General features: G+C 34.0%; 1 protein-coding gene across 1 annotated transcript; it reads right to left on the minus strand.

The window, feature by feature from the left end:
* LOC109845639 lies at window positions 1,341–2,529 on the minus strand. The gene has a single exon (XM_020414908.1). The coding sequence runs from the start codon at window positions 2,241–2,243 to the stop codon at window positions 1,413–1,415; it is 831 nt and encodes a 276-aa protein (XP_020270497.1). The 5' UTR covers window positions 2,244–2,529; the 3' UTR covers window positions 1,341–1,412.

Below are 14,526 nucleotides of genomic sequence, written 5' to 3' on the forward strand. Positions count from 1 at the left end.
TTTATATGTTAGCAGGAGGAGCTATATCATGGAAAAGTGTCAAACAAACACTAGTAGCTTCCTTCACTATGGCAGCATAATTTGTAGCTTGCTATGAGGCATCCAATCAGGGAATATGGCTGCGAAATTTTGTCACGGGACTGCGCATTTTGGAAAATGTTGAAAGACCATTAAGGCTATATTGTGACAATAAATCTGCAGTAATGTATTCTAATAACAACAGGAGCTCAACTAAGTCAAAACATATTGACATTAAGTTCCTGGTTGTGAAAGAAAGGGTACAGAGTGGACAAATATCCATAGAGCACATTGGGACAAACTCTATGATAGCTGATCCTCTTACTAAGGGATTACCACCCTAGGTCTTTCATGAGCATATTGCTCATATGGGTGTGGTATTATTTGAGGATATTATATTTTAGTGGGAGTTTGTAATTGTGGTGCTTTATGTTTGGTTGTATTGTCTGATCAGAATAAAGTATTCAGTTAAGACACTCTGTTACATTATGTTTGGTTTTGACCTCACTAAGGAGGACCAGTTGAAAATAGACATGTACTGATCACATTGCATGTAATTTTCATGCTGCACATCCATGATTGATCTATGTCGTTTGATTGTATTGGTATATGTGACCATTGATGGGTCGAGTCATGATAAATGTGATGAAGGCCGCTTTGATCCTATATTGATATAGTCAATGGACGAGATTGTTCGGAAATACCTTTTCAGTGATAGCAATTTTTGAGCTCATAAGGTTACACACAATTTAAGGAATCATATGGTGCCCAAGTGGGAGATTGTTGGATTTAATCTAATAAATCTATTTGTGGGCACATATGATTAATCAATGTGTATTGCTATCTTTCAGGATAACCCACTAAAGTGATCAATTAAGTTGGGTTAATGGGTATTTAAATATAATCATGGGGTCATATGTGCAGATACCAGGTTGTAATTGTAATTTATTGAGGGGCTAAATTACAAAAGTACAACATCTATAAATAAGGGGTTATGGTCCCTAACCTAGGGTTACATTCTCTAATTCTCTACACCCCCATCTAGCTAGAGAAATTCGGATTTAGAGAAACCCTAAGGTTAGAAGATCCAAAACCCATCTCAAGGTTCATCCATCGATTCAGGTATAAGCTTCCGCTCTTTTGATTATTGTTAATCTCTTTGAATTAATCATGGCTATATGGTTTTAGATCTCAAGTTTTATGATTCAGATCTAACAAATCTAACACAAACGACTGAAAGTAAACTTGTTTTGCAATGAAATTTTTTTCCATTCATGGAATAGTATATTTTAGGAACAACCCACTTACAAAATCGGATGAAATAACATATACTAGCAAATCCTTTAAAATGAGGATGCCAATACTTTGATGGGTAAAATTATTGACAATGAACTCTACAAGCTGAGGATGTTAAGAAGAGAGACCATATTTTGAATTAATTTCCGGAACAAGAACTCTAATCCGGACTCGAGAATTTCCATCCTGTCCTCCATTGCTTGCAAGTCATTATGTGCCTTTTCAACCATCATGGCATTGACTTCTTTGGAAAGGATGCAATCATAGGAAACCTGTAACCACATATCTATGTTCTCCTGTGCGGTTGCAACTTCGAACTCTCCTTCGCAGGCCACCTTTCTTTTGGAAATGGCCTTAGAGACGATAGACCACCTCTTTGTCTTTGTTTTTGTCTTTGACAAGAAAGAGAAGATGGAACTGAGGAGAGATATAGTGCTCTCTCTTGCTTCAGCCAAAACCTTATCCAATTGATTGCTATTGTCTTCAATACAACAAGATACATTTTTGCCACTCATTAGCTTCAATGACTTGAGAGAATCCTTAATAATCTTTTGGGCCTTCTTCTTGGACTCATTGACTTGGTTTCCTTTCCTTCGAATGGCCAACTGAAGGTCTTGGACATGCTCTCTCATGGAAACCAAACTTCCTCTTGCAGCACCAATCAGATCCAACAACCGAAGAGAGCAATCAAGTTGCTCTTCTATCCATTTCTTTCGACATAATAGTATACTTTGTTGGCTGCTAGGCAAACGAATAAGCTCTTCAATTTGTTCATAGACATCTCCCACACTTTTAAGTCCATCGGGCACTATCTGTGCAGTTCTGGAGGAAGCGATACGAGCCATAAGATTTTCTAGTTCTTCTTGTATTCTTATTATAGTTGGGTGAGATGTAGAGGGCATGCTGATGGATCGAATGTGGTTAGCCATTTCAACTAGTTTTTGATGAGGAAGATGAAGGAGCCAAGTAGAAAACTAAGAAAATGTGAGGGCTTTTGTTGATACCTTTGGTTCTCATAACTATATATAAGCTAACGTCAAGGAGTAAAAATTAGACTGGGAGACAAGAAGAATCCTGGCGACCATGTGATATCAATGTGGGAATGAGCTTGAGATGAGATTGTTGTAGTACTTTCCACGAACTTCTAATAAATTTTCTTGAGATGGAAGGTGGGTTGACATATATTTATATGATTCCTTATACAAAATAACTTTTTTTTATTAGAACAATACTGAGGCATTGTTTGTTAACAGCAAAGATGACATGCATTATAAAAATCTAAATGAATAGCAAAACATTGGTTGTACATTATGCACTGTGAAATCATAGGTAGGAAGCAACAAGAATCCTTACAGATAGGTTTTATATTACAATCTAAGATCTGTCGCAATTTATGCAAGCAAGATAGGTGTTTGTTCATGTTTTAAAAACACTGTACAAGAGGGTCACCTTCGTATGAGCTAGTGCCACGAACGTCAGTAACGGGGACCTCAAATTTTGTTCTACCAGAAGGTATATCTTTGGTCTCAATCACCTTCGTACATGTTATCGCAATTGTGATGCATGGAGGCTTAAATTTAGATATCAAAACAGTGGGATCCATCCACTATTAAATAAACATCATAACTTTAACCGTTGAAGTTTTCTACTTCTTGTTTTCCCTATTTCAGAACCTTGGCTAACTAACACTTGTATTTCTTTTGTCGAGGAAAGTTGTAAGCCCTATTGAGAAGCAACCATGCTTTCAGTCAGCTGGAATTACAAATAGGCTTATGATGGCAATTTTATCTTCATAACCTGTGAGATATACAATAGCAAGAAAGCAATGGTGCATAGCAGTATGCCGCCAGTGGCACGTGTATCCATCCATGAGTAGCATTGTAATGAGAATCTCAAAAACAATGAGAGGGGTTGAAATGCTTTCGCTGGTTTCTTTGGTTCTGACGACTTATAAACCAAGGCTATGGGCTGAAATAGTTGGGTAGACACCAAAAATGTAGAATTGGCGAACAAATTTGAGAAGAACAGGTTTTGGAAGAAGGGGAACAATTTTGACCATGTTCGGTCGACCGCGGTGCTTGGCCGGTCGACCGACTACGTGCACAGACCCTAAGTATGATTCAAGGCTTGGTGCAGTCGAGCGTCGCGGTCGACCGCCAAACCCTGTAATAAAACCCGAGAGTCTAGAGTTGGGTACGGTCGACTGTCGCGGTCAACCGCCGAATACTACGGTTGATTTTCTAGGTACTGTGTTTGTCGTGGTCAATCGCGTATCGGGTCAGGCCCAGTTCTTTGTTTCCTGTTTTGATTTGGTTTTGAGTTTGGTATAAATACCAAACACGATTTAGAGTTTCGAGAGATCAATATTGGGGATATTTGGAGCACCGAAAAGAGTCTTTTCTGGAACTATTATTGTTGGATATCATGGGGACCTTTTAATACATTATCACATAAAAAATGATGTCTTATGTCAATATGTTTTGTACGTGAATGTTGAATAGGATTTTTATATAAATTAACTACACTTGTATTGTCACACATTATTGATGATATGGGACAAACTATACGATAATCAAATAAAGTTTGTTTCATCCAAAGAACTTGAGCACATGCAAAACTAGCAGCAATATTTCTACTTCAGTAATTGATAATGATACTGAATTTTTCTTTTTACTAAACCAAGATACAAGTGAATGTCTAAGGAAATGACATGTACCACTTATATTTTTTCTATCATATTTACATCCTACAAAATCAGCATCACTATATGATACTAAATCAAATGTGCTATTCATAAGATAAAATAAACCATAATCTGTAGTATTTTTAGGTATCTAAAAATTCTTTTTACAGCTTTAAGATGTAATTCTTTGTGATTAGACTGAAATCTAGCATATAAACATAATATCAGGCCTACTTGCAGTAATGTAAAGAAGTGAACCGATCATACCTCGATATAAACTTTTGGTCAACATTCTTAATATTTTTATCTTTATCAAGAGATGTAGTAGTACTCATTGGTGTTGGTTTACTTCTTATATTTTCCATTCTAAAGCGTTTGAGTAAATCTTTAGCATACTTGTTTTGCTTGATGAAAATTCTTTCCTTTAATTGTTTGATTTGAACTCCAAGAAAAAAATTGAGTTCACCCATGTGACTCATTTCAAATTCATCCTGCATTGTCTTTGCAAACCCTTGACAAAAATTATCTTTAGTAGAACCAAATATTATATCATTTACATATATTTGAATTAATAGTATATTTTTATTAATTTTCTTTATAAAAAGTGTAGAATCAACTTTTCATATTTGAAAACCAGAAGTTAAAATAAACTTTTTTAATCTATCATACCAAGCACGAGGTGCTTTTTTAGACCATACAAAGCCTTTTTAAGTTTAAAAACATGGTTTGAAAAACTTTTATTTTTAAAACTTGGAGGTTGTTCTACAAAAACTTCTTCTTTAATAAAACCATTAAAAAAAACACTTTTAACATCCATTTGATATAATTTAAAATTCATAGAACATGCAAATGCAAGTAAAATTCTTATAGATTCTAAACGAGCAACTGGTGCATATGTTTCATCATAATCAATATCTTCTTCTTGATTATATCATTGTGCAACTAATCTGGCTTTATTTCTAACAACTTGTTCATATTCATATAATTTATTTCTAAATATCCATTTGGTTCTAATAATGGATTTATCTTGTGGTCTAGGTACAAGATCTCAAACATTATTTCTTGTAAATTAATTTAGTCCATCTTGCATAGTAATTATCCAAAAATCATCATGTAAAGCATCTTTTATATTTTTAGGTTCAATAATAGAAATAAAAACAGCATAAGCAATCAAATTAAAATGAGATCTAGTAGTAACTTTATCAGAAATATTACCAATAACCAAATCATGTGGATGATATTTAACTTCTACAAAATTCTTTGGTAAATCATTTTGTAAATTATCATCTTTTGAAACATCTAGCATTTGAGTATCATGAATAGAATCAATTAAATCATCATCATTATTTAAAATAGTAGGTGTTTTTGTAAAATTCTCATCAAAAGAAACATGCATAGATTCTTCAATGACAAAGTATCTTTTGTTATATATTCTATAAGCTTTGCTATGGTTAGAATATCCAACAAATATTCCTTCGTCACACTTAGAATCAAATTTGTCCAAGTTATCTTTTGTGTTTAAAATAAAGCATTTACAACCAAAAACTTTAAAATAAGAAACTTTAGGAATTTTATCATAAAACAACTCATAAGGTGTTTTCTTTAAAATAGGTCTTAATAAAATTCTGTTTTGAACATAACATGTTGTAGAGATAGCTTCTACCCAAAAATAATACTTTGGTAGGTTACTATCACACAACATGGTTCTAACACATTCTTGTAAAGTTCTATTCTTCCTTTCTACAACTCTATTTTGTGGAGCCGCTCGAGGAAAATAAAAAGTGTGAGAAATACCATTTTTATCATAAAAATTTGCAAAAAGTATATTTTAAAATTCTCCTCCATGATCACTATGAATAGTAATAATAGAAAGAGACTTTTGTATTTAAATTCTCTTGTAAAAGATAGAAAACTCATTAAAAGCATCATTTTTATGTTTAAGAAATATTACCCATGTAAATCTTGAAAAATCATCAACAATTATAATTGCATATCTGCTTCCATTTAATGATGCAACTTTAGAAGGACCAAAAAGATCAATATGAAATAATTCTAGTGGTTTACTTATAGAAATTATATCTTTAGATTTAAAAGAAGATTTATGCATTTTTTTCTTATTGACATGCATCACAAAAATTATCTTTATAAGAAAGCTTAGGTAACCCATTAACAGAATCTTTCTTAGAAATTTTAGAAATATGTTTAAAGTTAACATGAGCAAAATGTTTATGCCATAAAATAGAATCATTAGAAGATGCAAGAAGGAAATGTTCATTAGAAATGTTATTCATAGATAAAAACATATATATTATTTTTTCTATGTCCTTTAAATAATATAGTAATCATATCAATATCATAAATTAAACAAGATTCTTTTTCAAAAATAATTTTAAAACCTTTATCACAAAGTTGACTTATACTAAGCAAATTATGTTTAAAACCATCAACTAATAAAACATTATCAATAATAGGTTTATTTGGATTACCGATAATTCCAATACCGATGACCTTCCCTTTGTTGTTATCTCTAAAAGTGATAGTAGCACCATTCTTATTTTGATAAGATGACAATAATTGTATATTACCGGTCATATGTTTAGAGCAGCCGCTATCCAAAATCCTCCTATTTTTCTTAGGTACCTGAAATGATAAACATTTATAATTTTGGTACCTATGTTTTGTTAGGTCCATAAAATTAGCCTTTAAGAAACCAAACCCATAGAGAATTTGATTTGCCTAAATAGTTATTTGATAAACAAACATCTTTAATAAAAACAGAAATATAATACTTTTTCTTTAAAGAAGTTAATTCCTTAGGAATCCAAATAGATAAGTATTTTGATTTCTTTTCATATAAACTTTTTCTTTAAAGAAGTTAATTCCTTAGGAATCCAAATAGATAAGTATTTTGATTTCTTTTCATATAAAGCATTATTTTTAATATTATGTTCATGCAGGAATCCAAATAGATAAGTATTTTGATTTCTTTTCATATAAAGCATTATTTTTAATATTATGTTCATGCTACTTACAAATAGGTTTTACTAAAATAGTTTTCTTAGAAGTATTATTATTAATATGAAAACCCAAACCTTTTGTATTTTGAGATTCTTTTTGAAATGAGAGTAAACTATTAAGATTTTCTTTATCTTTATTGAAATTTACTAACATTCAAACATATATCATTATATTTTAATTTAATAGAAGAAATATGTTTATCTAAATCATTAATGCGAATTTTGAAGTTATTGCATTCAGATTTTAGATAAACATTCTTATTTGACAAAACATGATTTTCTTTAAGCAAGGAGTTATTTTCCTCTTTTAATTCAATTATTTGAGAATTAAAATAAGTGGAAGAATTAAAATCAGAAACTTATTCAAGTAATCTTTTATTTTCACCTTTGAGAAAATTATGTGAAGCCTTTAATCTCAAAAAAGTTTCATATAATTCATTGAAAGCATCTAAAAGTTCTTCATTATCACTTGCTTCATCTTGAGCCATAAAACACATATGAGCACTTTTCTTTTCTTTAATTTCTTTATCGGAAGATGAATCATCACTGTCCTCCCATGTAGTCGCTAAAGCCTTCATTTTCTTGTTGCTTTGAATATTATTGAAGTTGTTGAGGTAATTTGAATTTTGCTTGTTTTCCAATAATGGACAATCTTTCTTCATATGTCCTCGTTTGTTACACTTGAAACAAAGCAAGTTATTTGAATTTGAATTATTTGATTTAAATTTACCTCGTTTTATGAATTTTTTAAATTTGTGTGCAAACATGCTCATTTCTTCATCATCATCCGAATCTTCTTTATTGGAAGTAGTATTGAATGCAAGCACTTTCTTGTTCTTTATTTCATCCTCATTCTTTCTATCTTCAATTTGGACTTCATAGGTCATGAGATTTCCAATGAGATTTTCTACTGTAAGAGTTGATAAGTCATTTACTTCTTCTATTATGGCAACTTTTTTCCCATTATGGAGTAAGAGAACGGAGGATCTTTCGCATCATTTCCACTTGAGTAAATTCTTTTCCAAGACCGATGAGAGAATTTGTGATATCGGTGAATTTTGTAAACATCTCTCCAATGGTCTCGTTTTCCTTCATTCTGAATAATTTGAAACTGTGTACAAGAACAAACATTTTAGATTCTTTAACCTTACTTGTACCTTCATGAGTTACCTCGAGTGTGTGCCAAATATCATATGTAGATGTGGCCGTTGACACCCTATTGAACTCATTTTTGTCAAGAGCACAAAATAAGGCATTCATTGCTTTAGAATCCAAGTTTGTATTGTTCTTTTGAGATGTAGTCCATTCCGTGAAAGGAGTGGTGGCTTCTCAGATTTTGTTTCAACAACGTTTCAAAGTTTGTAGCCAATTGATTGGAGATAAATCGTCATCCAACACTTCCAATAGTTGTAGTTTAGTCCATCGAACATTGATGGACGATTTGTAGAATGTCCTTCCTTAAATTTTAAAGTTGAACCGATGTTGATGCTATTTCTTCAACCTTGCTCTGATACCAAATGTAGGATCTAATCTAATCACAATGAAGCACTAGGGGGTGAATAGTGTTCTTCTAAAAATTAATGTAAAGAAGATTATAATTTGTAAAAAAATAACACAATCACAGAAAATAATAATCACAAACACAGAATGTTATATTGATTCCATCTCCCCAATGTACATGCAGTCCCCAAGCAAATACTGCTTGAGAGTTCCACTATGATTTTGAAAAACTTACAAAATCAAAACATCAAAGCTGACCAATTTGCAAGTCCCTACAAATTGCACACAATCTCTTCACCAAGAGATTACACCTCTCACACCCGAGAGAACACTTGTCTTGATACAACTTGATTCAAGCCTTGTTAGTATTGTGATGTGTAGAAGTGGCTAGGAATATTTTGAATCTCTAAAAATTGTCTGACTTGATTATATATTGAATGAGGATCAAAGGTAAATTCAGAAAAAAAAATTTCTCAACACTTAGTGAAAATCTAAAAAATTTTCTTTTGAAAGATGCACAAAACTTGAATCTTGTATATATGAATTCATGACCCAGAATTCTGAACATGTATCATATTTATAGCCTTGAAAGATAGGTTTTTAAATCCTAAAAACATACACAAAACGGCTACAAACTGTCAATAATTTGAATTCTGAAATGTTAGAAAACTGTCTCAGTAGTCGACTAATTATTGTTGTAGTCGACTACTCTGAGTTCAACAAACTTCAGAAAACTCAGAATTTACTTTAGTAGTCGATTATTATTGTCATTAGTCGACTACTTTGTAAAAGACAGAATCTGGAATTCAACATACACAACTGAGTAGTCGACTATAATCATTAGTAGTCGACTACTCTGTACTTTTACAGAAACTTATATTTTGATCTAAGACTTCAGTAGTCGACTACTAATCTAATTAGTCAACTAATAAGGGGTGAAAATGTCATGTATAAAAATTTTTTGGACTCAATGATCAACTAAATACTTTAATGGTTAACATAGGAGATTTCTTTTGTCAACTAACACACTAAGCCTGTGTTAGTGTGTTCTAATCTCTATGTGTGTGTATATGTGGGTGATCAAGGCTTGTACAAAATTTCTAAGTAAAGAAAATATAAAAATTACATTGATCTATAAGCTCTTCATCTTCTTTACTTCTTGATGCCTTGAACTCATCTTGTACTTTGTTCATGTTGATAACTACATTGAAATGTTAGTACAAACACATAGTGATTCACATTATGAATAAATTGTTATCATCAAAATTATATCATGGGGACATGATATCCAACATTCTCCCCCTTTTTGATGATGACAAACAATTTATGCATATGTAAGTATATTTTAAAAGAAACCAAAGGGTTGTTTGGTTATCAGTTATTGGACTCTGATTTTGTTCTGAGCAGGTATGTCACATTTGACTCTCAACAGGTGGAGAGTGTTGATCAGATTATTAGGATATCACAGTGGGTGGAGAGTGATGCTACTCCATGTTAGGTAGAGATTACTCCACGTTCTCAAGATCATTCTGTATCGTTTGGGATTCCAGCTAAGGTAATATAGATTGGGGATCATGTTGATTTGGATACAGATGATGAGTTAGTTGATTCAAGTACAGCTGATGGACACAGTTTGGATTTGGCTATAGACGTTGGTTCACCTCAGGTGGAGGTGTTTAGTTCGTTTCATTTTGGGGCCATTAGAAAAGTTATCAGTTGCAGATTTGTTGGTGATGTTAGAGAAGGGTTAAAAACTCTTCTTGTTGATTGAGGGCCTTTGGAGGCTATTTGGTGAACTACGTGAGGCTTGATTCCTTGGGCAAGAGGATACGTAAGCAGTCGTTTTGATACAGCTAGCTTGGTGAGTTGATACCGACATTTGGAGTTTATTCGCATTCTCGTTTGGGTCTTGACTTGTTGTGGATTGAGTCCGTTGTCATGGATTTGTTTCATTTCGTACTAGACGCAACAAGTGGGAAGTTTGGTTGGTATTGGTGTCGGCTCAGTTTTGGGAAAACTTCACTGATGTGGAGAATTGTAGAATTGGTGAAGAAATTGCAGAAGAACAAGTTTTGGAAGCAGGGGAATAGTTTTGGTAATGTTCGGTCGACCGTGGTGCTAGGCTGGTCGACCGCATACATGCACAGACTTTGGGTATGATTCATGGCTTAGTGCGATCGACCGCCTTGGTCAACTGCCAAACCTTGTAATCAAACCCGAGAGTCTGAAGTTGGGTGCGATCGACTATCGCGGTCGACCGCCGAATCCTGCAGTTGATTTTATGGGTTGTCGTGGTCAATCGCGTATCGGGTCAGGCCCAGTTCTTTGTTTCCTGTTTTGATTTGGTTTTGAGTTTGGTATAAATACCAAACACGATTTAGGGTTTTGAGAGAGCAGTATTGGGGATATTTGGAGCACAGAAAAGAGTCTTTTCTAGAGCTATTGGTTAGAGTTCTGTTTGAGAGATTGAGAGGTTTGTGAGAGAGAATAGTTTGTGGATTTGTAATCTCTATTTGTACTCTTCTTCTCTATTAGTGAAAACTCATCCCCTTCTTGCCCCATGGACGTAGGCAACTTACTGAACCATGTAAAATTCGTTTGTTTGTGTTTGTGCCGTTATTCTGGAGTATTTGGCCTTCTCTCTCGTTGTTTGTTTTGGTTCCTCGAAGCACAACAAGTGGTATCAGAGCATGACAAGTGGTATCAGAGCCTAACAAAAAATCTATCTAGGAACAAAGATCATACTTACTTCTCTTGCTTCATAAACAAGAAATTATATATCTTACGGATCCAGACTTACCTGCGCTTTCCTGTTAGCTGCAGTTATGACATGCCCAGTTAGGGCCTTCAGACAACAAGAATCCTTTGGCAGCTAATATGGATCTGGTAGCACCTTAGTCAACTAGTTTGTTAGTTATCATGTTTAGATGTTGAGCTTAAACTATTTAGCACCGTACACGAGGAGGAGTGAAGACCTGAAATCAACAAATACAAATCAGTGAGTGCTAAACAAGTAAAGTTGAACTACATTCTATAAGATGAGGCTTTATTCATGGCTGTGCATATGATGAAACTGTGAGGCATAAGCCCCCAGTGTTTCACATTAAAAAAATCAATTAAACAATGTGAGAGTGAGAAGAGGTTCTCTTTTACTTACAGGAGGAGAGGAATACTGGCTTCCAGATGCTCTATAGGGAAAAAAGATTACAGATAACAATGAAAAAAAAATAAGAGTTGTCGATGCTAAATTTTTATTTAAAATGCTTTACTTCTTGAAGGACAGTATGTTCATAAAACTCATATTTTAATTCTTAAGACTCTCCTGGACATAACTGCTGAACTAAATGTTCCTACCATCACCCATCAATTTTTTTGAGCATCAGGAAATTGATAGAAACAAAACTTAATTTCAGAGAAAGAATACGAAACAAAGAACATTATTCCAAATTTCCAACTGATAAATTATTGAGTTGAGAGGAGTGATGGATATTAAGAAATATATTGTTATTATTTCTTTAATGGTACAAACTCAATATTCTCTAATACAAGCACTCACTCTTTCTACTACAAATTACTACTCTCTTTTAAAATCGCTCACTATTTTCCTCTCTTTATTTTTCTCTCTCTTTCTCTTTCTTGCTACTTGGAATGATCCTTTGCTACTTGGATACCGTACAAATCAAACTTAGAGAGGTATATATAAGCTTTCTTATGAGGTAGGTATACACTATTAGGGAGTTGTTAACTACTATTGCATTGGTGGCTGAGTTAGGTGCTGACTTCAACACTCCCCCTCAGCAGTGACTTTCCTATCCATGAGTCCAAACTGACTTCAAAATTCTATAAACATTGAAATACTTAGTTGTTTGATGAATATGTTAGCTATTTGTTCATTTGTCCCGATTGGTTTCATTACGATCTCCTCCTGAAGAACTTTCTCTCGAAGAAAGTGATGATGTACTTTGATGTGCTTCGTCCAAGCATGAAAAACTAGATTATCTACCAATCATATTGCAGACTGATTATCGCAATGTAAAGCTACTAAATAGTCTGTGGATTGATGTAGATCTCTCATTAACTAAAAAAACCACGTGCTTTCCTGAGCTACCATCGCTGCTAATCTGTACTCCACCTCTATAATTGACAATGACACTATTGACTGTCTTTTACTACACCAAGATATAGTCGCTGAACCGAGACTAAACGCTTATTCGGTAGTAGACCATAGAGTGTCATGGTCTCCAGCGTAGTCAGCATCACAATAGACATAGACTTAACATTCTTCTCCTTTATTATACATGAAACAATATTTAATTGTACTCTTAATGTACATTAGGATCCTTCGAATTGCTTCCAAGTGAGGTTTATTCGGCTTCTGCATGTATCGGCTCATGACACCAACTGTAAATGAAATATCTTGTCTTGTCATCGTTAGATAGATCAAGCTTCCAACTAGTTGTCGATACATAGTTGGATCTTTCAAATCTTTTAGTTCATATGCACACAGTCTTAGATTTGTCTCCATCGGTGTTGAGATTGACTTATAGTTGAACATCCCGTACTTGAGCAGCATGTCCTTCACATATTTTTCTTGGCAAAAGAATAGTCCATCCTTCCTTCGGTCAAATTCCAATCTGAGGAAATGCTTGAGCTTCCCAAGCTCCTTCATTTGAAACCTGACCGAGAGATTTGTCCTTGTTCTTTGGATTTTTGCTTCATCATCTCCAGTTAAGATTAAGTCATCCACATAAACCACCACGATTGCTAGCCTATTGCTAGTCTATTTCACAAACAAACTAGAATCTTTAAGAGAATGAGAGTTTCCACTTTAAATTAAGAACTCATCAATCTTACCATACCAAGCTCTTGGAGCTTGCTTCAATCCGTAGAGAGCTTTCTTTAGTTTACAAACGTATCTTTCCTTTTCTTTGCTCTCAAATCTAATAGGTTGCTCTATGTAAATCTCTCGATCCACCTCACAGTGTAGAAATACATTCTTCACGTCTATCTGCGAAAACTTCCAACTCTTGTTGGCTGCTACAGCTAGAAGAACTCGAACTATTGTTAGCCTTGCAACTAGACTGAATGTCTCGTCATAATCTAGTCCATACTGTTGAGAGAATCCTAGAGCCACCAAGTATGCTTTGTATCTCTCAATCGACCCAAACGGTCGAGTCTTGACATTTTAAACCCATTTACAAGAGATAGGTTTAACACTTTGGGCTTTGGTACTAATTCTCAAGTTTGGTTTTGCTATAGAGCTTGAATTTCTTCCTCCATTGCTTATCTCCATTCAGCAATTTCGTATGCTTCCTCGAAGCTAGATGGCTTATTCACATCTTCCATAATGGTAGCATTATCATACTTAGGATTCAAAATTTTTGGGTCTCATTGATCTTCAAAGTTGTTTAACTAGTTCTTTTTCAATGTCCTCTATTTGGCTTGGGCGCACTTTTTCTGGTGTTGTCTGATAAACACCAGTTTTTCATGAATTATTCTCCTTTAAGGATGTTGAAGAGATTGATTTTGTCTTCTCTGATTGTAAGTCTTCTTCTTGACTTCACTCCCCTAACTTCTCTTGTAGCCAATCCTCCAAATCTTTAGAATCTGGTAGCGCAATTTCTTGTGAAGCCCACCAAGATGAGGCTTCGTCAAATGCAACATTCCTTGATGTATATCATCGTCTGGTTGTGGGATTAAAGAATCTCCATCCTTTTCTTTCACTGTCACACCCCACAAAAATACACCTTACAATCTTTTTATCAAACTTGCTGTGAAGGTAATCAGGCAAGAAGACGTAACATACGTAACCGAAAACTCTAAAATGGCTTACAATCGGGTTAATATTCCACAACTTCTAAAACGGTGATATAAACTCTAATTTTGGTTTTGGTAGCCCATTAATCACATGCGCTGCAGTCTTCATACACTCAGCCCAAAAACATCGTGGCACGTTCTTAGCATGAAGCATACTTCTGTAAATTTCGACGAGATAACGATTTTTTTTTCGGT

This window comes from Asparagus officinalis, chromosome 6, assembly GCF_001876935.1.
Source record: "Asparagus officinalis chromosome 6, Aspof.V1, whole genome shotgun sequence".
Taxonomy (NCBI): Eukaryota; Viridiplantae; Streptophyta; class Magnoliopsida; order Asparagales; family Asparagaceae; genus Asparagus; species Asparagus officinalis.

Excerpts from the sequence above, each read along its gene's own strand:
- LOC109845639 (XM_020414908.1), bottom strand. The coding sequence starts at position 2,243 with ATGGCTAACCACATTCGATCCATCAGCATGCCCTCTACATCTCACCCA.